A 25,985-nucleotide genomic window follows, 5' to 3' on the forward strand; every position below is an offset into this window, starting at 1 on the left:
TCTGTCAGACTCTTTGCTCTGTTTCCCTTGCCAGCTTTGGTACTTACTCCATTCTCCTGCACACACCTGCCTTGCTGCTCCTGAAACACAGCCCAGCTGAAACCCCTGAAAGCTGCTGGCTGCTTACAGCTTGGAGAGAGTGGGAATGGAAAAGGAGGAAAAGCATCCCAAACTCATACTCTCTTTGGAGGAACACACACCCCTACACAGGCCACATGTGTCATCACTCTCACACATCACTACTGTACTCCAAAACTGCTTCCACTCCCAGCATCAAGGATTACAACTCTTACTTGGAAATCTCTGAATTCAGCAAGGACAAATAAATGCCAGTCAGATGTTCCACTCTCTAATGATGACTTCTGTTGTGTCCAGCATTACTTAACATTCTCATTTCATTTCACTTTGAAACAAGGATTTAAAAAAAAAAAAAAAGAAATCGATGTCAGACATATAATTTCATTTGCAGCAAATGCTCACATGATGAAAACAATGTGTGTGAAAATATGGAGGATGATTTCAAAATGTGCAGTGCTTTGTGCCAGGGATTGCTGCATTTCATGGTGAAATGAAATAAATAAATCCATGACCCAGCACACTGAATCACTGACAGCCTCCAGACTGAGAGCAAAGTCCCACAGCCACCCAAGTGGGGGCAGTTTCCTGTAATTCCTCCCAGTTTCCTATTGCTCGATTGTGAAGGGACTTTAGCAGTGATAAATTCTTTTAAGGAGCTGTAAAGAATAAGTTATGGAGTATGTTTGTATCACCCCAGTCTTCACAGCCTAGGCAGGATGGGAGGAAAGAAGAAAAGGAGACAGTTTGTAGGTTAGAAGACTGGAAAGAGTACACAGACATTCATCAATGGCATTCCCAATTCTCTGCTTCCACAGTGTCTTGCAGGCAGAGCTTCCAAGATTTTAGTGACAGGTCAAAGAACAAACCATTAATTTTCTAGTACGTGTGTACAGGACATGCACTCTGTTACATGTTAAGTACAAAACCAGCCTTCACGATAATTCAATTTTTCAGTAGGTTAAAACATCGTAAACCCAAGTGTTCCAGAAAGAGACTGTAAAATGCCTTTATCAGGCAGAAATGGTAAATGGGAGACTGCAGGACCCAGTTGGCTACTAAAAGCAGCAGTTCAATGGTGTGTGCTGCTTGTGTTTGAAATCAGAGCAGCTGGGGGAGCCACAGAAGCCCCGAACCCTGCAGTAAATATCCTGCCACGCTGAGCAATGCCAACCTCACACTGCTTCATAGGAAATGTCACCTCTTCTGAGACACAAGCAAATAACACAGCTATGGGCCTTTTGAAAGGGAAAAACCAAGCCCATTCCAAATATTGCAATTACCAGAAGTGTTTTGTTTCAGGACTAACAGATGTGGCCTCACTTTACTGGGGATGGGTCCAGAGGAGGCCAGTGCAGGTGTAAAGGGAGTCTCAAGCTGAAGAAGCTTTAGACATGCACTGTTCTACTGAGATTGATCCCTGGCTCCCTCCCAGGAACTTCTTCCTTCATGACACCTCCAAGTCACAGAGCATGCTTCATCCAGAACAGAACACTATTTCAAATACAAAGCAAAGCAACTACACTTTCTTTTATTTTGCGAGAGTAATTCACCGGCTTTCTTTTTATTTTATAATCCCATAAAAACATCAATCCTGGTCTAAATAATTCCTGCAAAGCCCCTTCCCACCCAAACCATCCTGATATTCTGTGATTTGCTGACCAGCTCAGCTAAAGAAGTGGGGGAAATCCCTGTGCATGCACACTATTCAAGTATTTCATGTTCCTCACATGGCAGAGCAGAAAGGTTTTTACTTTGTTTGGGGTCTTTTTTTACAGCTTTTATACAAACAGGATTAAACCCTCAATGATTCCAGGGTTTTGCCAATAGCAGTGTTTCCTTTTTAACTGCAAAAGAAATCTGAATGCTGATCTTTTAATGACTGCCCAGCATTTTTGACAACTTCTACCCCTTTTGCTAATAGAACTTCAGACAAAAATAACTGTTGGAGAGTTTTCCCACTGACAATCATTACGAAACGTGATTCTGGTGGCATAAAGTTCTCATTACATTTCCATTATATTTGTGGCAAGTCCCACACTGCCACAGCACAAAGGGATTCAGAAATCAGCCAAATGATGTACTGGGTTACACCAATACAACAGTTCAGTACCTGCCCCCTCTCAGCCCTTATCTACAGCCACAGCAACACATGAGAGCAGAATAAACCCCTGCACTGGCCCAGCCCTCCTGGGGCACTGACAGTGTTTCTTTGCTGACAACCCAGACTTACAGAAAGTTGAGCAATTATTCTCTGCAGTTACCTGAAACTCTAAGAACACACATTTTCTTCTAATGATTCACCAAGCGTAACCTTTGCACAGGATCAGATTCTCTTATTAAGATAAATTTAGCCACCTTGTTGAGATTAAGATCAACTTTACATTTAGAAAACAAGGCTCCTGATGTTGTGATTTATATGTCTATAAAAGCCATATATTTAGTATGCATGATATACAGTAACTCAGGTATGCACTAAATTTCATGCTGAAAGCTGCTGATGCCTCGGGCTACTGAGCGAGATGATACATGATTCTGTACATAAGGAGATTGCAAAGCAGTTTCTTAATTTACCTCTAAATTACAGTTACCAGAGGGTTTTCTGAGTATTTGTCTCTAAATGTCTTGTAGTCTGGTAATAGCAACTGCAGGTACTATGAAGGTAAAATTGCCAGCTTCTGGCTGAACTCGTATATCCGCGATGAACAAAAGTCCAAGTTTTTAAATTTGTAAAGGTCTTGTTCACATGGTTTTTAGAACGCCATAAAAAATGTATCCTTTCCTATGGTCAATTCACCTGAAAATATTACTGTGCAAAACAAGGCATGTATGTATACACACTCAAGCACTAAGCCAAATATTTATAAAATTTTAAGTGTTCTGTTTTGGTTTACTGTTATTTCCTTTCTCGCAACAGATCATTCATTTGATTACAGGTTTGTGCCTATAAAAGCCAAGACTGCAGGTTCTAACTGAAAACTAGAAGAGTTCTTGTTTCAAGACAGTTTCATTACTCTACCTTAAGTATATGTATGTTATTCCAACTTCACTAAAGGAAACTACCCAGGCACAGCAACTCTTCCTATCAAGTCCATTACAGAAAAACAGATCTCATAGGAACAGAGCTGGAGGGTACATTCCAGCAGATGAAATTTGTACCAAAATAAATGCAGTCATAAAAATCCTAAACAGTTTTAAAAAATGTGAAGTTCTACGAGTCACTATTTTTGATTATTTTTTGAAAACCTCTGCAGGAGTTTAATAATAAGCAGTGTTTTGTTTGAAGCTGGTTTTCAAAGGGGCAGGCCGACACTTTTACAGCCCAGCCTGCAGGAGCAGGATGACAGTAATGGTGGGTCAGGAGGTGAGAGGAGAAAAAGCCTTGAATCAGAACCTCCATCACCTGCCACCAAGTTGATCTATTGTAGGGGAACTAAAAATCACATTTTTAGTCTCAAATTTACAAAACCACCTGTAAGCTTGGTTTTTTTCCTTCTCAGCAGGTACCAATTCTAAAGGCACTAAATGGTGAGGTGCTTGTGAAACTGCACAATTCCAGAGCTGGAATTAAAAAACAACACCAAATACTCCACTTAAATCACAAGTTCCAGAAGAACTGGCAGTAGTGAATGTCCTCTCAAATTGCATCAGCTCCTCATGACTGGAGCTGTGGGGAACAGGCAGAGCTGAGACAACTGAGCAGACCTGGCAGGAAAATGCCAAAGGAGTGATGTCCATGTACAAGGGAACACAAGTTAGACAGATGCAGCTTCAAGGGAACTTACCAATTTATTATTAATTTCCACTGAGCTGTTTCCATTTCTGTTTGCAAGTAAAACACTGTTTTTTGGGGTTTTTTTAGCTACAATACTGAACAATTGCCTGAGATAAGCCCCTTCAGTATTTCCAAATAAAGCCCTCTGATATTTCCAAAGCCAAATACACAACCTTAAATTTCCTGGACTTAAAGGGGAAAGATTTTTAGAGAAGTTGGAAACTGTCTTACAGAAAATTGCAAGCCCTAAACAGCTCCATGGATAGCACCCCTCATTTTCTAAAAGGACAGGAAAAAATTAATTTGAAGGTAAATATTATAATTTACCCTTACTAAAACTCATGTTGCCAACTTCAATATGAATTCACTGAACTCCATAATTATGCTGTAGAACAGTAATTGCTAGACCAAATTCTAAATCCTTCTTATTTTGTCATAGGTAAGATTAATGTCAAACCAAAGCTGACTGTAATGCTAAAACACACACAAAACCCAGAAAGCAACTCAATACTTACTTTAGATTATTAAGAACACTAAAACTTTTATCTTCTCAAGATGAAGCTAAGTCTCATCACAGAATGATTTGGATTGGAAGGGACCTTAAAGTTCATCCCATCCCACCCCCTGCCATGGGCAGGGACACCTTCCACTATCCCAGGTTGCTCCCAGCCCCATCCAACCTGGCCTTGGACACTTCCAGGGTTGGGGCAGCCACAGCTTCTCTGGGCAACCTGTGCCAGGGCCTCCCCACCCTCACAGGGAAGAATTTCTTCCTCATATCCAGTCTAAACCTGTTCTCTGTCAGTTTGAAGCCATTCCCCTCATCCTGTCACTGCAGTTCCTGATGAGCAGTCCCTCTCCAGCTTCCCTGTAGGGTCCCTTCAGATCCTGGAAGGTGCTGTGAGGTCTCCACTCAACCTTCTCTCCTCCAGTTATACATTCTCCCCATTACAAAAATAGGGGCTATATTTTTTATTATTTAGTAGTAGTAGTGTGTTATTAGTGCATTTACTAATGTATTAATGATGTTACTGGGAAAAGAGCTCTAGTGGGACTGGAAATCATGGAAAAGCACATGTGAAAGCCTCCCTTCGTTCCAGAGCCAGCAGGCAGTTCCAGAGCCTCTGGTAAGGCTGTTCCCAGGGTTTTCCTGCTGGGCAGGAGGCTCCCAGCCAAGCTGGCCAGAGAAGAAGACCCTTCCCAGCTCGTGCCCACAGTTGCCACCGTGAGGCACACAAAGAACAGCCAGTGCTGAAGCGCCAGGTCCCTCAATGCACTGGGCACTTGGCTTGTTGTACACCCACCATCTGCCCTGTTCACATTATTGTTGACTGAATACACAGAGCAAACTCTGTAAACCCAGTACGGGGTGTAAATCAGACCTACATTGTGAGATCCACTCTGAGGGGAGCTGGGAACCAGAACTCCCCCAGCTTTCATTCAGTGTGAGGGCTGACCACGCACCTCTCTGAACACCCAACCCTCCCCTCTGAACCTGCCTTTCTGTGCAGTGACAGCAGCTGCTTCCCCTCCTCCTGAGCACGTGTTTATGGATGCAAACTGCCTCAGGAATGAGCAGTGTGTTTATCTGAACCCATTTGGATGTATCAAACCAGGGGAAGCTGCAGACAGGAGATCACATCACCAGCCTTTCCAGAGTTTCCACGGCACTTCAATAGTGTTCTGTGATATCACACACACCAATCTAAGCAATTTTCAAGACACTATAAGGCAATAATATTTTCAGGCAGTTCATAGCAAGTTAATACTCAGCTTCCACTGAAAACACTAACTCTGCTTAACTGCTCCAGGGGCCTTTGAAAATCTCAGCAAAAGAGAACAATAAGCAGTAAATCAACCCTTTCAAAACGAAAGCAACCCCCTCCCCTCCACTGTCATTAGGTATTCCACAAAAATGTATTTCACTTCCACAAACACATATTACATCATAGCAGGGCAGAGACAGAACTATGCAAGAATGATTAACAGGACTAATAAAACTTCTCAGAAACATTAAAAACTTTGATTATATACTCTAATACGAACGGGGAAGTGGAAGATCATTTCCATATTCCCCATTTAGAAGACCATACTATTAGAATTTGTCAGACAAAGACACTTTTAGCAGTGCTTTTCTCGCTGACATTAAGTTAGTCTAACAAATCCTGGAGGAGAGTCACATCTTTTATCACTCAAAGAAAAAAAAAAATCATATTTAAAGCTTGCCGCCCTTTCCTCTTTTTCCTCACTGTGCAAACAAAACTGATTTTCTATACAGGAATTATAAAATAAAGGGTTCCAAGAGATTTGATAGAGGTGGACCTACATCTTTAAAGTGACATGAAAAATGGAGGGACTAATTCAAAGACTTAAAATTCAGTTCATGTAACAATTCCCACCCATTTGCCTTCACCTGAAGTTGAAATTTAGTCTCAGACTTTTTAAAGAAAGTGCAAAAGTGAAAACCACAAAGGAACTAGGCATTGGTTTGCATTCTATAGGGCTGGAGCGTAAGGTAAGCAGGCAAACATTGCATTGTTATTAAGAAACTCAGCATAATTGTGGTAGTAATTCGAAGACACACAAAAAAATCGCCTCCTTTACACCATCAATTCCAAGCCCTATTTCTAGACCAGCAATATATTCACATCAAGGTCAGGAATCTGTTTACATGTCAGAGTTCTGCCAGAACAATGTGTAAACTCACCTTGTCTTGGTTTTCCTTATTTTTGTAACACAAATTTCCAATCAATCGAATGAGATGAGATTTAAAACCCACGGCTGGATGTGAAACTTCTTCCTGCCCTGTCACAGCATGTGTGGCAGTGAAAACATTCACAGCTTGTTTCCCAGCAAGGTGAGTTAATCTCAGGGTATCTACAGAAAACAAAACCACTTTAATTCAGCAGCACGTGGAAATCAGGATCACTTGGCACAGAGCTTCACTATTGATTGCTGAGCTCAAAGTTAAACAACCCAGTGTCAGATATTCAGCCCCGTGTCAGGAGAACTGTGACAGCTTGCTTCCTTCCGTGGTTTGTGGTAGTGCAACCATGAAAGACCACCCCAAGAGGGGAGTTCTGCACACTTTCTACACACAACATGGTTCAGACATGAAGTCTGAAGGCTGCTGCTCTCCATCTCCATTTGAAGAGGCTGTTGAGGATTCTGGCACCACAAATACACTGCTAAAAACAATTGGGGGTTTGGGGTTTTTTTTAACCTATTTCTCTTCACAGTCCATAAGCTTTTACAATTTTCTCACAAAATGGTGGCATATCTCAGTCTCAGAAAGTGCTGAAACTAGGAAAGCACAGGTCAGGGTATGTACACCCCCTCCTCATTCCTCCCTGACTATACAGAGCCTGTCTGGAACATCCTGGTTCTTTTCTTCCCTTGCTCTTTCTTAGCTCCTTTCACACTGACCTTCAAAGGTCACTGAACTTGGTTGGTAACATTCACACTGCACTTCAGGTTCAGTTCTCAGAAATATGGGAAACTGAAGGGAACAGGCATGGAGGAAAAGCCCTGTTTGTACCTCTGGAGGGAATTCTTCCATGCATCCAGCCAGTGGAAGAACACGGGCAGCAGCTGTGCTGCCCCTTGCACAGCTCTGTGCACGAAGAGCACATTGCTGACACCTCAGTCAAGGCTCTGTTGGGCTACAGGGGCTGACAGAGCGAGTGGAGAAGCAGAAAATTTCCAGGAAGGAATCAAATATTTGAAAACGCAGATGAACCTCATCTGCTATTTATTTATCTTATGGAAAGCTCAGAACCATAACGACTGCCTGTTGTGGAAAACACAGAGCCCCCTGGCATGAAGAGGCCAAGGGGCAAACCCGGGGGGCTCACTCCCCTACAGCAAACCCAGGGGATCACTCCCCTACAGCAAACCCAGGGGCTCACTCCCCTACAGCAAACCCAGGGGCTCACTCACCTACAGTAAACCCGGGGGATCACTCACCTACAGCAAACCCGGGGTGCTCCCCTACAGCAAACCCGGGGGCTCACTCACCTACAGTAAACCCAGGGTGCTCACTCCCCTACAGCAAACCCGGGGGCTCACTCCCCTACAGCAAACCCGGGGGATCACCTACAGCAAACCCAGGGGCTCACTCACCTACAGCTGCTTCCAGCAGCCCAGGCAGAGCCTGCAGCCGGTCCAGCTGCCCACTGCTGGAGGTCAGCTCACAAAGGACATCGAGGAGCCGGACTGTCACCAGCGCTTCCTGGGAATGGAAAGGGCACTTCTGAAAACCCTGATGAGGAATATTGTACAAACACAAACCCGGGCACAGAAACAGGGGACAGGAACTCTCAGCACCTCGAGTTCCTTGCAGGTCTTCTAAAACTGCCAAGAACACATTTATATAAAATGAGGACATCTCTTTAAAATAACAATAGTGTATTACACTGCAATAACTTCTTTCCTACAGCGTTATATGTGCCTGAAAAACCATGGGGAAACCAAAACAGAGCCATAAGGGATAAAATTTTAACAAAAACACAGGAGCTTCCAAAAGCAGAAATACAGAAAATTGCTAGCTGAGAAACTTATTTCTGTATAAATGTTTTCTTTGAGTTTATTCAGTCGGAGTGTCCCGCTTTAAAGACACAAACGCCGCCTGCAAGACACCACTTTGTTATCCGCAGGAATTCTGTAAAGTTCTGTGGTCAAATGAACTTTGGCTGCGAGAATTTACATTATTCCTGGGTAAACAGGGTTGGGACCAGAGATGCAGTATATTGGTGAGGTACAAGACACACCATTTTATTTGCATATTATTTATTCAGCCAGGGAACTATTTTTTCTCATGGAATATGTTGATGCTGCTCATAATGACAATCCAGCACTTGGAGGAACTACCTTAAGAGCACTTGGCAGAATCTGGGACACCACATATTGCTCAGGTGCCAGGCTGGGGCTGCAAGATGATCCCACTCAAGGTGTGGTACATAAACTGCAAGCAGCCATGAAAAGGCTCACACGTTGGTCACAGGAACTATTCCTGCCTTGTGTGCTCCAGGACAAAGACAGGCTTTCTTACCCACAGTATAATATTTGTGAACCCCTATAATCAATATAATGTAATTAAAACCATCAACGATAGTGCTGAGTAATTAAGTACTACAATTATAATCGTTCCTTGCTCCTTGAAGACACCAAATCACTACAGGGTCCAGGTCCTAAAGCTTCATTTCCATTTTTTATCTCACACAGGTGTAAGAAGGTGCAAGTCTTGCCCTAAATTATTCAATAGATTGCCTTCAACAGCACAAAACCAGACTGTAAATACATCAGCCATTATCCTGCTACAAATTAAGAACACTCCAATTGTATTTCAGAGACAGTAACCAGCTATTTACAATTTTTAAGAGCAACAAACTATTTAAAAATCACAAAAGAACTCCCAAATTCTTAACTACATTTGAAACTCAATAATCTCAAAGAAACTGTTTAAACATCTCTGGTTGAATCCCTCCCCTGCTGTCAACCAAATTTTCTTTTGGTTGACACCTGTACAAAAGGAAGGCAGTAAAGGAGAATACTTCCTTTTGAAGTTCAAACCCCCCAAATATTTTGAAATCTGAAAGCCATCTTGATATGAATATAATCTGAAAAGTAAATAAGGAAATAATCGATGAGTTTTTAAATAAACATATTTTAGGAGATATGCAGAAAAGATATTCCTTATAAAGAGATGAAATAACAACTTCAAGTCCAGGGAAGGGTTTTATTTTGCAAGCATGGCTGAAAGTTAGTGCAAGCAAACTGATGCTGAAGTCAGGCTTAGAATGGAAAAGCTATTTTAAATGTTGGTTTAAGCGCTGCAGAAGCATATGATTAACTTCTCATGGGTTTAAGATGGAAGCTACAAGACCTGAGGTTCCTTAAGGAAAAAAGGCAGTGCCTACATGTAATAAATTAAACAGTGGATGGGACACCCAGACAATATTTTGGGAGCCAGGCCAGCCCGAGGACTGTTCCCAAAGGCACTTTCGCTGTGGCCTCGGAGCTCTGGAGTCCAGGGCAGATCAGTGGGACAGAGCCTGGAGTCCAGGCAAAGCTGAGTTCAGTGTCACACATGTTGCCTAAAGCATTTTTAACGACAGACTCCACGTGCACAACTGCATTTTTTGCAGTCAAACACAGCTCTTAAGCAAAACCTAAAATATTTATACAATCAAGGAGAAATTGGTGCAATTCTTCATGATTTCTGGTAAGAAAACAAACAGCTCTATGAATTTGGGCTGGAATTTCTCTTCTCCCATGGCAAGCATATGTTATGAATAAATGTATACACACAATACACATGTACACATAGTGCCCTCCAGTTATTCAGCTGTTAGGACTCAGATTTGGTGCTCATTCGATGAGCATCACTTCCCACCAGTGACACTCAACTTAGAGCACATTATGTTTATGTGAGAGAGGAATAAGAAGTCAAACAGGTTGGATTATTCAATAATATTCACAATACTGCTGCCCCAGCACCTTCAAGTTGGACAGAGACCTCCTTCTGCTGGGTGCAAACAAATGGGTTTTTTTCCAAGAACTGAAACCACAGACTACTTGGAAAGTAACCACAAAGGATTAAAAAAAAATGGGGAAAAAACCCCCAAAAATGAATTGCCTCAGTGTATGTCCTGTTACTGCCAGGCTAGTACCTTTTCCAGAAATAGCCAATTAAGACAAGAAGAGATTGCTGTGTGCTCATTGGTTTGTGTTTGTTTTTTTTTAACATATCCAACTATCACCTCCTCATAAAGTGATTTTTAACATCTTTTCATAACAGCTCTCAACTTAAACTTAAAATTCTTGTGCCTATTTAAACAAACAAACAAACAATCAGCAAGTATAAGGGTATTTAACATTATCCTATCAAAGCATTCAAGCCGTACCTGATCCTGTGCCTGTGGAGCAGCAGCGAACCTGAGCACGGCTCCACACTGCTCCTGGAAACAGCCCGCCAGGAAGGTGGCATGGCTCTCCAGCACCTCCAGCTCCTCACTGCCAACAGAGCTCTTCTCACTCACCTTCGCCAGCATCAGCTCCAACAAAGTAACTCTGGGAGCAGAGAACAACTCCTTAATCACCGAGCCACAGAGAACGATTAGTACAATAAACTGATACTCCCCTTAAAAATGTTACAAACAATTCGCATGCAGAGGGGATTGTAAAAATTAAGAACTCTCACCAATACTGGCAATGAGTTCCTGCCTGCTGGTTTATTTCTGCACACCAATAATTTAATTCATCGTTCAAGTAATACTATCTGCCCAGACAGTCAGTGTTTTTCTCAAGTCTATTTGAATTTCTAATTTCTCATGTCCTAACACAATGTTACTGTGACTGCACATTCCCTCTGTCTAAAGTTTCCACCAAAACAGCTCTTAAAAGCTGTTGTTAAGTTCAGCAAAATAAACACAGACTATTTGTCAGCTTCTGTTTGAAAATAGCAGCTTTTCACAACCCTTGCCTTGCCCCCAGTCCTCCACTAGGTCTCCTCCAAGACCCCAAACCAATTCTGAGCACAAACAGGAAAATAAAAATTGATATGTACTTTATATATCAGCTGTTCTTTACAGTTTTATAATTGCCACTTTATGGACTAAGCAAATCCAAGTTAATCACTTGTATACTCAGTAAGAATCACTGTGCATATCAAGCCAGCAAGTAAGAGGATACATAATGAAGCTGCTCTACAAAATGTACTTGGGTCATTTTTCTTAACTGCTTCAATGTCACTTTATTTCCAATATCCCTTCACGCTGTCAGGGCAAACTGGAAGCAGGACTTGGAGGTGGCAGAGGCCCTCCCACAGCTCCCTGCTCCACCCGGGCTCCTGAGTCCCACTTCACCCTCTCAGCCTCAAAGGGCACTATTTATTGAACGGATTCAGGAGCAGGCTCGGGGTTTTCTTTCACTGAAATATTTGCAATTCAGATGGAAGGACCAACATTTAAACATGTGGAATAGTTCAAATGCTTTTTCTTTTAAATTTACCAAGCAGGTTGTCAGGAGGGGAAGAGAAATGTCTTTCTGTGTGGAAAAAGCTCGGTCACTGCTTTGTTAACCTCCAAGAACCCACCCCTATTAATCACGTAACAGCTCCTCAGTCCTTGCTGAACTGAGCCCTTGGTGCCACTGATCCAGCTGCACTAACCCATTCTCTCAGGAGCACAAAACCCTTTTCAACACGGCAGCACAGCAGCGCTCCCGGCTCCTCTGGGACGGGAGGCTGAGCCCCCTCTCCCAGGCTCTGCCTGCTCCTGCTCTGCAGGTCCCAGCAGGGCACCACACCCTGCCCACACCTCCAGGCTGGCAGAGCCCAGGTCCCCAGCACCCCTCACCCACCCAGGCTTTCCCACCCGGCCCACCAGACAAAACCCAAGGGACGTGTCCTTCACCCCCCACACAGGGCTGGGCTTGACAGGCCACTTGTCCCCAAGTGTAGGGCCTTCCCTGCATGTGCTCAGCCAAGAACACAGGCTGCTCACAGACTTGATGAACACAGGAGTCATTCCAATAAAGCACTACCTCCTGCTTGGCAGGATTCTAGTCAGCTCTTGTTGCGCCAATAATCCAAATAATACCCGTTCAGAAGTGACAAGCAATCCTTCTGTGAACAACCTGGAGGGTCACCACATAAACTATTCAACAGATTAAATAGTCGCCAACAGGGAAATGTTTTGCATGACTCTTCCTCTAGCAATATAATTGGGTGCCTTTTTCCACAGCCATAATCCTTCCAGAAAAACAGGAGTGACGTTAAAACACCACCTGCGTGACATTGCTTTAGAAGGTTTTCTGTTCTCCTTAGGCATTCAAGTCAAACCGTTTTCCTGAGTTTCATTCCAGGCACAGTCATTCAGGACATGCCCATCTTTCCCTGAATTTCAAGCAACTCTTGCCATTCAGCCAATAATTTCCTGCGAGCGACATGCTTTGTTCGGGTGCATGTTCTCTCACATTCCTTTCTTCTATTGTTTCTCTCAGTTTTCTTCCAAGACTCACCCTAATTTTTCCAAGTTAGTTCTCCCACCCAGTGCAATTTGCCCATTTCCTTTAAATGATCTCAGGACTCTTTAGCCATAGAGATGAAGAGTTTATTCCTACTTGTTTGTCTAAATACAACAAATACGTATATACTTGGAGCTAAATACAACAAATATGACAGTTGTTATTACCAACTGAATTTTTCTAACACTCAGTTCAGTATCTAAAATAATTCTGTATATTTTATTTATGATTATACTTCTATTTGAAAATAATCATGCCCTGTCATTTTCCTTTTCCTTAGGTAACACTGAGGAACACTTTTTGTGAATCTGTTGCTTTCTCTCCTCTGGCCAAATTTAAACCAGTTCTTCTGGATGCTGACTAAATTGGCATGAACTTAGAACAGCTACAATAAAGTATTTGCAATCATCAGTAAAACAAACTTCTGTCTCCTGCAGCCTGCAAATAAACCACAGCATTCAAGTGCAATTTAAATCTGGAAGCTCATTACTACAAAATACAGTGCTGTCTCACTAAGCCTAAAACTAACAGTGTAAAATTCTATTGCTTTTATTATCATCAATGTTTGCATCAAGCGTGCCAGCCACTGAGTGTCAGCCACTTGGGGCATTCTTCCTCTAACTTAGACTCCTCTTTGCTGAAACACTTCCCTGACAGCAATGGCTCCACGAGACAAATGAGGTCCTTCCTCAAAGCTTCCACTTCTTTCACCTTCAAACGACACTTGCAAGCACTGTATGAAATGCCAAACGGTGAATTTGTGCGTGGCTGTAATTCAGTGCTGCTCTGTGTCTGTGAGCACTGCCAGGGACAGACTGAACACGAGCATGAAGTGGAGCCACTTACGGGACTGCAGTGCCCACTGCCCGGCAGGCACCTGGATCCCTGGCTGCATCCTTCCCTCAGGACACCCCCTGGCACAGCACAGACACCAAACCCAAGGGTGCAAGTAGCTGAGCAGCTCAGAAACACCTGAAGCTATTCCCCTGCATTTTTCTTGCTGTTAATTACAGAAAAACCCCTTCCTAAAAGAGACAACACAGATGTACACATCCTGAAGATTTTACAATGCAATTAAGGCAATCAGGGCATTAACTTACATTGTCCATGCTCAAGGCTAACTTGGATGAAAGCAAAACAGGCTTTTTCTAAATACTTCTGCCAAATACCTGCACACACGTGCAGGGACATCTCCAATCTGCTGAAAAATTCAAGAATCTCCACTCTTTTGGCTCAATACTGTGGCCAAACGCTTCTCCAACAGGCCCCTGCAGAGAACCAGCAGGCATTGCCACAACCTCATGGGATCATCCACGTGATCCTGCACCAAAAGCCCTTCAGCCGAGGGATCCAATCCCCCTCTGCACCACGGGGTGTGAAACAAAATCAGCCCAGGGCTCTCTGGAGACTGATTACACCTCCTGCTTTAAGGACAACAGCACCCTCACCCAGTCCTGCCTGTCCTCAGGGGCATCAGAAAACACACAAACCACCTGCCCTTCATGGTATTCCCCAAAAGAATTAAACCCAGCTCATTCACTTAAAACAGTCCTTCCCACAGCTGGTTAAGGAGCCCCTACCTCCAGGCACATATTTGCTCAGCTCATACTTGTTCCCATTTGGTCATCCTGAATTCTGGAGAGAGGCAGCATTTCCCTCCTCACCGTTCCCATCCCATCCCTATACATTAATGATATTTAATTTATGGTTCAAACCCATCACACATTTTTTCTTTGCCTGACACCTCTTTTGTTTCCTTATAGTCTCCAGTCAGTGCCTGCACCTCATTTGTAATGACACTGGAAACACAACAACACTCAGGAAAAACCACATTAAAGCACTGTTTTGTTTAGTGCTTCATCTCTCACCTACAAAAACTATGTAGGGGGAACTTACAGCTCCCCTGAGCAGAGGGGGAACAAAGCAGCCATGGTGAACACACAAGCAAAACAAGATCTTCAAGCAGTTGGAGGAGCTGTAGCATTCTAGGACAGATTTTCAAGTTCATTGCCTTAAAATAATTTTTTTATCTGCCCCAATTCTCTATTAAAGCAATTGTAAATGAGCATTTTCCTACTACAGCAATGGCCATTTCCCATTAATTCAGCACACATTTACTCAAGCACTTGAAGGAAAACCAGCTATGCTTCTTCAAGGTGAAGGTTCCCTGAAGCTTCTGAACAGTGAAATATTAAAAGATTAAGTAATCATGGGGATCTGCACATTTCTGTAGGTTTTGTAGGTTCTGCTCACCAGTACTGGACACACTTCCAGCTGTAGCAAAGACCTCCTTTTAATTTCTTGTCATGACAACAGAAGTATGAACAGCTGAGGACGTTTCTAATGGAGCTGTAAAACCCTGCAGGGTGTGGTGCTCTTCTGAAATCAAGAGCCAGGCATGAAATCCTGCCCTTTTTTTTTTGTGTGAAGTATTTCTTTACCAAGTAATGGCGCCAACCTGGATTCTGCAACCCTACATAAATCACTGCCAGTTGTGGCTAAGCTGTAATGTTAACCAACCAATTTAAAACCATTACTGACATAGAAACATGTATTTAGAGATTTTGTGCCAACTCTGAAACCACACAGTTTTTCAATCATGTGAACAGGATACTCTATATGGAATGCTAAATACTCAAAGCCACACTGGGTTTTGGGGTTACCTTTCTTGATTGCTCAGTTTGGCGTAGAGGGCTTTTACCAGCTCGGGACACTGCAGCAAATGGTCTGTAACAATCAGCAACCTGAAGGAAGAAAGGAAAAGTGTTACTGGTGCTACAAAAGCACCATCTACATTTATTCCAAATAGTGCTGGTTAGTTTTACTTACAGATGAACGGGTGACATGCTTTTGGTCCTGTCTGCTGAAAGACAGAAATCCAAAACTGACAACAGCCTATTCTTTTTTCTTAATAATTCCTCTGGAAAGTGTGGCCAGCCTGCCCTTGTGCCAGTGTCAGTGTTTACACCCACAGCAGTCCATAGCAGGTGACAGGCCTTTAATTTCAACCCAGGCTCGTACTCTCAGCATTATGGGGAAAAAAAAAAGTAGGTAAAAGTATTTATCTCTTCAAATTACACTCCTAAGAGCACCTACGGTGTCATTTATTCCTCATAGGTACACACAAACTAAATGATGTATTTTTAAAGCAGCATGTCTGGCTACTAAATATACAGTAATGACAGGTCAAGTCTCAGAGCATCCTCTGAGCTGATGAGGCCACAGAGAAAGAACAGCTAAAATAATATTCAAGCCAAGTGATTTCAATATTCCCTCCAGCTCCTCCTTAGTTTTCCCTTCACTGACAGCCCTTCTTTTGCATGTCCATAATCCACTACACAGCTAACAGGCAGATCACACAGGAGCCTTCCAGCTGCAACAAAGTACTTTTTAGACAAGTGGGCAAATAGGAGAACAAGAGGTCCAAAAGATTAACAGTTATTCCATTTCTAACAGTACATTTCTAACAGACTGAGCCGGCAACTGGTTCAGTTACTGTAAATGACATTTTTTAGAGGAGGAGGGATTAAAAACTATTTGTGCTGTGCTTTTTTTTACTGCTATTTGTACATTCACGAATGGAAAAAACCCAGCAGAGGCATAGGGAATCACCAACTTAAAACTGGCATGTTGAGGAGTGAGTTTCTGAGCACAAGTTTGACAAAACAAGGCTCCCCCGAAATCAGGAGCACAAATGTGTTTCACCTGAGCCAAGTCAGCAGCAGAGCAGTCCAGGGGAACACTGCCACAGTCCTGAGCCGACAGCTCACAGCCACCCACCTGAAACCTTCCCCGTGGTAACACCTGACCTTATTTTTCAGATTTAACCAGGAGCACAGGCTTTGCCTGGAGCTGTGAAAGAAAACACAGCACTCCACGCTGTGCAGAACACAGAACTTGGCCTCAGTGTACAGATTCCAGCTGACAACACAGCAGAGTGGAAGTGCCTTCAAGGACACAGCCTGAAGCTCCATTTTTTTCCTGCGGTAGGGACTATGAATTAAAATCTTAATTTTCGTGTTTAACGTTACTTTGAGGAAACCTTCTTGAAATTTGCCTCTTAATTAAAAAGCGATCCATAATTAGCACAAGAAAGGCCTAATGCTCCCAGGTGCACACCCCTGATCACTACTGCAAAGTAGAGGGGCTGGAGTTCAGCCATTCCTTGGCTCTACACTCCTGTATTTACTCACACACGCTTTTCACACTCACTAGAACTCTACTGCTTGAGGAGCTTGGAGTATTTCAGACTTAACGTTTCTGCTTCTTACCCTTCTGATTTCATGACATGATGTAACACCTTAGAAAAGAGAAGCTGTGGCTGTCCCATCCCTGGAAGTGCCCAAGGCCAGGTTGGATGGGGCTTGGAGCAACCTGGGATAGAGGAAGGTGTCCTGCCATGGCAGGGGGTTGGAAGCAGATGAGCTTTAAGGTCCCTTCCCACCCAAACCATTCTGGGATTCTATGAAGTGTCTGCTTCTGTATTTAAATGTCTCTTTGACCTTATCCACATCCTGCACTACTGCATCATGAAGAATAGAGCATGAGCACATTTTACAAGAGCATCACCAAGAGATAACAGAACTATCAGCAGAGGAAAGCAAGGACACAGCAAACTCAACCCAGTGTCTTTAGTCCTCAGCTCTCCTGTTTTTCATTTTGGGGCAGGGGAAAAGAGGATGAAAAGTAAGCCCATCCACAGCTCTGAAATAAAGACATTCAGTTTTGGGTTACTGACTGAACATGGCATGTCAGATGCACACAAAAGGCTTTGGGAGGAGATTGAAACTCTCTTTGGGGGCCGACAGGAGAACCACTGGGATAAACTGAGGACCACTGTAATTTGGTGAAGGAAATGGTGAAAATTAAAGCTGTTATGCAAGCGTAACACAGGAACAAATGAACAGTGTTAAATCTGCCAATTTTCTTGACTTTTTAAAAATTGTTTGGCTAAATTCCTAAAAAAATCCATAGTAGATAAATACAGGAGGAGATGTTCAAAGACTTTCTAACAGCACAAGGGCTGTATTGTACCAGACTGAAGTTGAGAAGCAGCCAAGACAACGTGGTATGAGCTGCATTTGCACTCAGTGTATTCCAAATGCCCACTAAGCTCGCTCCAATCCAGGCTGGGTGCAAGCAATCAGCTTCATCATCAAATGTCATGCTCCACATTAAGATGATTTGATCCCATTAGCAAGTTTAGAGAACAGGCTCCTCAGTCTCAGAAAATGAGGAAGAAAACCCCAACAAATGTTTTCAAAGTACCAAGAACAAGCCACGGCAATTCTCTACTTGATCAGCAACTTTCTCTTTCAATCTCAAAACCAAAAGCATTTTTCATCACCCTACAATAATGCCACTATCCAAAATATTTAGTAAGAACTAAGTAGCTATCTTTTTACTGTAATTTAACAGACAAATGTAACGAATCATCCAAATTTTGAAGAAAAAAGGTAGAAAATTCAGACAGCTAACCTTTCAGAGCGTTATCATCAGCCTTTTTAGATGCTTAAAAAGCAGTGTGCCTCATGAGGAATTGTTGGGAACCAGAACATATTTTAGAAGCAGAAGGATATTTCACACTTGCGCAAGAAAAGCCCCCTATCAAAAACATTTTAAACCCAACAATTACAAGTATGAAGTTATTTACTAACAAATGGAACATGCCTTGTCATAACACGTCTGTAAAGAAGATAATTCACCCCACTCCAACACCAGCACTTCTCACTCAAGAGAAGAATAAGGTTGAACCCCAAGTCACAATACTCCTGTCCTGTGGGCTGTGCTCCAAGCACAGCACTGAACATCCTTCCATCTTCCAGAGGCATTCCCAGAATGGAAGCATCCTGCCTGCAGGCCACGACAGTGTCCAGCCACCAAGTCACCCCTCAGGTCTAGAGGGCCAAGTTCAGACTATGTGCAATAGTTCTCTGATACAGAAGGCACTCCCACTCAACTTGATACCTACCTCTGAAAGGCACTGAAAAGAGATTTATTTTTACTCATATGTGCAGTTGGAACATTTTTTTTCTGAAGAGCTAACAAGGAAAAAACTGGAGGATGATGAGCAATAGCCAACAGCACTTTGTGCTAAAAGCACTTCCTGCTCCCCTCTCTCCACAATGCAACGAGAAGAAAGAGGTGACAAGATAATGAAATGTGTGAGGTTGGGCTTTGAAAGATTGAGGAGATCTGTGCCAATTCACTGCTACTGCAAATAGAATGTAGAAGCTGCTCAGATCTCTACAATTAAGGAAACTTTTCCCAATTGTCAGTACTATTTAAAACCACAGTTGAACTTGGAACCTGCAACAGAACTCCGACTTTCCTGGAATTAAAAAAGGAATTACTTTCTGGAGAGGAGAAGGAGGGGTTGGGGGACATCCTAAACTGCCCAACAGAAGAAACAAATTTTCCTTCCCATGCCAAACAGCTGACCACACTCTTAATATCACTCTTCTGGAAGCCAAAAGGCACATTATGCCTCTTACTTTAAAATGGAGGAGTTTTCTTCCTTGCTCTTCAGGAATCAAAAATACAACCTGATTTTCCTTTCCTTATTAGCTACACTGCCCTATGCACACATTTGGAAAAACTGATGACACAAGGTATACTCTCATCTCTAATGGAGGCACCAAAGTATTTCTAAAATAAACAGCTTTTAGAACACACATTGGTCTTGGTTAGGATAAATTATAATGTAATTTGGTACCATTTTTTCCTAATTATTTTACAAAACACATATGTTTGCAGGTCCAATATTCTAAAATAGATCTCACATGACGATTTCTGTTCTAAATACAGCACCTTCTAAACTGTGCAATACACTGTGCTGCTGCTGATTAACACAAACCCCAGGGGAGTGGAAGTGGATGTCTGGGGAAACACAGAAAAAAACACCTTTTGAAGGCTCCATGATTTCCCAGAGCCTAAGGCATAGCTCTTTACATATTTAAGAAACAGTTTCTACTGAAAAATCAAATAAAGGGGCAGTGCTTGGCAAACCTTTTCAGCACACTGCACCTTGGGAGGAAGGAGGGAGTTGGTTACAGAGGGCTCTTCAGGCCTCGCAGAAATCCCACAGAAACAGAGGAGTAGGGAACACATTTCAGCTACTGAACAGCATATTCCAGCTTTGTTTCCTAAAGAAAGGTCGTGGCCAACTCCCTGACAGCGTTTTGTAGGCAGCAGCTGCTGAAAGCAAGCAGCACTGGAGAAGGGAATTACCTTCTGGAGTAAGGATGTTTGCTTATGTGTTTAAGATATTTAAACATTAACACATTTAACTGTTGGAGCAAGTCCAGAGGAAGCCACAGAGTTGATAAGGGGACTGGAGCAGCTCCCCTATGGAGACAGGCTGGGAGAGCTGAGACCAATCAGCCTGGAGAGGAGGTTGAGTGGAGACCTCACAGCACCTTCCAGGATCTGAAGGGACCCTACAGGGAAGCTGGAGAGGGACTGCTCATCAGGAACTGCAGTGACAGGATGAGGGGAATGGCTTCAAACTGACAGAGAACAGGTTTAGATTGGATATTAGGAAGAAATTCTTCCCTGTGAGGGTGGGCAGGCCCTGGCACAGGTTGCCCAGAGAAGCTGTGGCTGCCCCAGCCCTGGAAGTGTCCAAGGCCAGGTTGGATGGGGCTGGGAGCAACCTGGGATAGTGGAATGTGTCCCTGCCTGTGGCAGGGGGTGGCACTGGATAAGCATCACAGTGCCTTCCCACCCAAACCATCCTGTGACTCCGTATGTTCAACTCAGCATGTCAGCAGCTCAGAATTAAATCCATGTATCAGAGACACATTGGGAAGATGGAAAATAGAGAGAAAATGAAGGACTGTCACATAAGGCCTTGGAAAACCTGCTCATCCCTTTGAATAGAAATGTAAGACGAAGAGAGTGGTGGAGGAAACAGAGCCAAAAGATCACAGTTGAAGAGACAGCTCTGCTGCTTCTGGGGACTAAGTAACACTAAAAGAAAAGGGGGAAAAAAAAGATCTCAAGAGGGTGGAAACAACAGAAGTAAGAGGTTTAAAAACTTCCCATGTACAAGGAAGCATTTTAGAGGGAATGCTAATCCCAGAACTGATCATGAGCAGAGAAAGCTGGAAGTAATAGATCATTAGCTGCCCCTGAAAGGGAGATAAAACAAATGCAGTATTAGAAGAACAAACGAAGGCGAAGAAATGGGGGGAACAGGTATAAGATGAATCACAGAAAGGCTCTAGAACTAGTAGGATTCAGAAAAATCAGCCCCTTTAGAGCAAGGAATTATCTCTTTCCCTTTCAAGGCAATGCTGTTTGAACACCTGCTCAGTGTTTGGTATTACAGTGGTGCAATGCACTTTTTGGGTTAGATTTTGCACTTGTGAAGGCACCTGACCTGTGCTGCAGTGCCAACATTCCTGAAAGATTTCCATTTATAATTCAGACTGCACAAACTGCCAAGAACCATACTACAAATTCATCACTTTTTCTTTCAATTGGAAAACCTGATAATGAGCTCTGAGACTTTACAAGCCAATAAAGTACTAGGAAAGAAAACCAAATGTATTATTTTCTTAAGGGCTGGAAGAAATTCCAGTGCTTTTCCCCATACGAGGAACTGAGCATTCTGACAGGAATCAGAGGGCAAACTTTCTGCAAATGCCCTATGGCAGGGCCAGGGTTACCCTTTCCACTCCTCTCTTTTCCTTCATCAGGGTCTTCTATCTCGTATACAAGTTTACCCCTTTTTAACTTGAAGACAACCCTGAAGAGAGTCTCCCACCCACCTCAAACATCCATGTGGAGGTAAGACATTTTCATCACAACATCCACAGAATGCACTTAAGACTGGAGAGATTAGGGAACTGGATCCCTCAGCATTCATTTTGATGCTGCATTTATTCTGCAATTACCTTCGAAACATAAATTTACCACCACAGCTTTCATATCTCAGTCAAAACACATTTCAGCTCATCAATACATAAAGAAAATTAAGGATTATCAAGATAATTATCTGGAAACCAACCTTTCTGTTATTGCAAATGACAAAACTAGACTTAGTTTGCCACTTCTCCAACAGAAGTCTCGTCACCTGACCCTGAAATTAATTTACAGTTTGCTTTCTGAGAACTATTTATGTCCTAAGCAAATTGACCTTGTCATAAAAAAAGCCCAGCCACAAACAAATTTAAAGTAATTTTTTCAGTACAAAAGCAAACTATTAAATGACATTTGATTTTCATTCAATCATCTTAACTCTCTTTAGAGATTTTCCAAACAACTCGTAAAACCCCCACAATTCTTCCTAATTAAATTCTAAATTTAAACATGACCTTCAAAAGAATGCTACAAAAACATACAAACCATTTTTTTTCCCCTTGGAATACATCACATAATTAGCTGACTGTGTATCCTTGCTGTGCAGGGCAGAACATTTATCAAATGCATAACTGACAACAATATTTACAGGAATGGCCATTAGCAAAAAAAACCAGAAAAGCTCAGTAGAATAAAACCACTGATTAGGTGCCTTAAAGTATGAAAATAAAGATTCACAAACAAAACTTCTTCTGTTTTGGTATAAAAATGATGGCACGTTGCACTAGACAACAGATTTGTTAACAAAGAAAAAAAAAGAAAACCCCCAGGTTTTGTGTGGCAATCCCAAGCACTACTCATACAAGTCTTCCTTGTCTGTGCTAACTTGAAAAAACCTCCACAGGCCAGCACACAAATATAAATTAGTTAGAACCCTGTTACATTAAAAAAAAGAAAAACAGACCGTGATTTGAAAATTCTGTTACATATCCACAACAAAAAATGTAGCCTTATTTTAGCAACAATCAAAACAGCCATTGAAACTATCATGAAAATTCCCTCTGTACTAAGTGGCTAATTGCTAAATAGATCTGCATTTCCCACCCAGCAGTGTCACAGACTGAGACATTTTAACACAGATTTACACCAGGAAAAGCCAACTCTAAAGATACATACGACCACTCGGACTCCAGCTGCTCCCTGTAGACCCTCAGCACGTGCAGAGCCACAGCCAAGTTCCCGGGCTGCAGCAGCTCTCCCACCTTGCCCGGGCCCAGGCAGGTGAACAGGACCATGCAGCAATAGGCAACAACCTTCCTGTCGCTGTACGTCAGGCACGTCCTGCCAGGGAAAACAGGGAGGGACAGCACCTTAACAGGAGCCTGCAAAAGCAGGCCAGTGGCACCCAGCTCACTGAGCTGCTCTTCCACACAACCACGAGTTGGGCTCTGCCTAAGAGGGACAGAATTCACCCCAAGTCCCAGCTGAAGGTCAAACTTAACAGGAAACTTGAAAATATTCATGCGAAATTAGAACTAACTGAAGAGCTAGAAACTGGGGGGAACAATAATAAACTGCTTCATAAGGTCTTTCTACACCCACTCAGAACAATTCTCAAGCCTTTGTCACCAGCTCACTATGAAAAGTCTGGGCAAACACATCAACTACGTTGCCGTGTGTCTGCACAGGATAGTTTATTTAATATTTCATTACACAAACATGACGAAACCTCCAGGAAGATATGCTGGTGAGCTCAGGAGGGGGACAAAAGGATTGGAAGACACAAAGATTAATGGACCTGTGTAGATTCTGCATGATCCAGCAATACTGAAAGGCCTGCACAGCGGTGAAAAAAGAAAACGCTGCCTTCTTGGAAAGGAGTGTAACTGCTTGAAAACACATCTGAAATACAGCTCATGGTTGAAGCTCGTCATTCAAAATAGGGTTTTCTTCCAGTTTCCACCAAATTAAATCAATTTACGGTTAGTGTGGAACAAGCAGGTTTCGAAAGGCCCTGACCCTTGCGGTTGGCTAACAAAAAACATCTACAGGATATGGTCTCAACCATCCCCTCCTCACCAAAGTTATTTTTCAGAGTTTCATGGTGCAAAGGGCACAGCCATCATGTGCAAGAGATTTGAACACAACCACAGAAATGACACCAGGAGAAAACCCGCCTCCATGCTTACAAGAAGAGATCTGGGAAAGCACACTTCCAAAGGCTATTCTGGGAATCTCCATTTCCTGCTGCAATGTTTCCAAGAAACTGGAGACTACAACGAAGAGCTGAAAAAAAACCAGAAAATAATATTAACAGGAATTCAAAACACCAACTAATACATTTCATATAAACGACATTTCGGTATTACAGACACACAGTGCAGAACCATCTCCACAAAGCTTCAGGTGCAGTATTTCACTGCTACTGTACATAAATATTGGCATTTTCTCTTCTAATGCAAATAATTTTACAAAGTATTTTAGAATTATACACAGGACTTGTTTGGGTATTAAACACTGGCAACTAGTGATGACAAGAACGAATTGACAGTACCTTGCTATTCACATCACATTCTGCTTAGCTGGTCAAGTCATTAAAGAATATGACGATGTGCTCAGTACCTGGTAATTTCTATCCCAGAAAAATCAAAGCCAGCACTCCAAGTTACTTTGCCTCCAATTTTAACACTGAATTTAATATGGCAGATTTCTGCTCTTACTACAAAGGATTTATTTTAGCCTCTTCTCAATACAGATTTAAATATGGGAAGATGGTATTTCACCACACAGTTTAATATCCTAGAGCAGCCAAAAGGTCTAAATTCACAAAAAAGAAAAACATGAATCCACAGACCTCACAAAATTAAAACACTTTGCTAGCCCTATTGACAGCTCTCAATAGCCTGGGCCTTGTTAACAGGCTGGCAAAGAAACTTCAAATTAAATGTTTAAACTCAGTTTAAGAGCTATTACAAATATCAGCCTATTACAGATGGAGGTGGCTGATATTGCCAGGTTCTGTAAATCTAAAATTAGGTCTCTTGGAAGGATGTTGTGCCAGCTGGCAGCCAGATTTCCTGCAGAAGTCTGGGCATACATTCCCTTGGGAACAACAAGAAAGCAAGTCAAAAATGAGGTCACTGGGGCTTAGGGAATAGTAACTTGTCCTTCCACGTGTATATATATATATGTTTAAGCCCAAAGTATGTATGTCTTCTCCATAATGCATTTTGAATCCTATTCCCCTCTAGTTGTGATGATGCCCGTTCTCTCCCTGCACATCTGCACTGTTTCTTTATTTCCTGCTTGTCCCTGTGCTTCTGCTTTTCCTGCCCATCTGCTTCCCACCCTGCTGACTCAGGAGTTTGCTGAGGGACAAGCACAGGCACACCAGAGGACACTTTATGGGAAAAAGAAAACCAAAAAGGCAGCAAATCCTAGGAACAGGGTATTGCTTCCTTTGGGGAACTCCTTACCTACACTGTGAGGAGAAAGGCCTCCCATGGATACAAGAGGTTGGCTGATTATACCCAGTCTTTCCCTGGAATTTGCTTGACCTTTTCCAGCTATGAATTACACTTTGGTCATTAGAGATTAGTCTGCCCAAAAACTACTACAGACTAGGGAAAAAACACCACAGATCTTTTAAAGCTACCATTCTTACTGTACAGACACTGCTTTTCTCCTCTGCAAAAACTTCATCGCCATAAAATCACAGACTCCTGGAATCGTTAAGCTTGGAAAAGACCTTTAATATCATCAAGTCCAACCATCAACCCAGCACCATCATGTTTCACTACTACATCATGTCCTCAAGTGCCACATCCACATGTTTTCTGAACACTTCCAAGGATGGTGACTCCACCACTTCTCTGGAAGCCCTTTCCAATGCTTGACAACCCTTTCCACGAAGAAGTTTTCCCTGATACCAAACCTAAACGTCCCCTGGCACAACTTAAGGCCATTTCCTTCCATGGCCTTTCCATGCCCTTAGAGCAAAAGCAAGAAAATCTAGAAGCTGATGAAGACAGCCTTCCATTTTTCCATTTGCTCAGTGTTCTTTCTGAAAAGGGGAGGAAAAAGGAAAAGAAAGAAAAAGAAAAAAAAAGGGCAAGCTTATTTCACTTTTCCCATGAAAATGCACACATCTTTATGAAGTTAAAAACAATTATCAAACACCGACTTCAACAATTCTGTAGCTATCGGCACAGCCACATTTTAACTGAAAAAAGGTTACTCTGTGTGTGGTCACCAGGACTATTTTTAACCTGATGGTCAACCACTGGGAAATTACGTGTACTAA

At 42.5% G+C, this 25,985-nt stretch overlaps 1 protein-coding gene across 1 annotated transcript in view; it reads right to left on the minus strand.

Annotated features, from left to right (window-relative positions):
- Positions 1 to 25,985, minus strand: part of ATXN10 (ataxin 10) — a 67,236-nt gene that overhangs the window by 22,603 nt on the left and 18,648 nt on the right. Inside the window, exons 4-9 of the mRNA XM_027742835.2 lie at positions 23,872 to 23,968; positions 22,859 to 23,023; positions 15,541 to 15,621; positions 10,756 to 10,921; positions 7,973 to 8,081; positions 6,558 to 6,727 (exon numbers count right to left, since the gene is read on the minus strand). Coding sequence (XP_027598636.2) covers positions 6,558 to 6,727; positions 7,973 to 8,081; positions 10,756 to 10,921; positions 15,541 to 15,621; positions 22,859 to 23,023; positions 23,872 to 23,968 — 788 coding nt within the window. The remainder of the gene's footprint in view (positions 1 to 6,557; positions 6,728 to 7,972; positions 8,082 to 10,755; positions 10,922 to 15,540; positions 15,622 to 22,858; positions 23,024 to 23,871; positions 23,969 to 25,985) is intronic.

The sequence above is a fragment of the Pipra filicauda genome, unplaced genomic scaffold (assembly GCF_003945595.2).
Source record: "Pipra filicauda isolate LSUMZ 115617 unplaced genomic scaffold, ASM394559v2 scaffold493_size893225_pilon, whole genome shotgun sequence".
NCBI lineage: Eukaryota > Metazoa > Chordata > Aves > Passeriformes > Pipridae > Pipra > Pipra filicauda.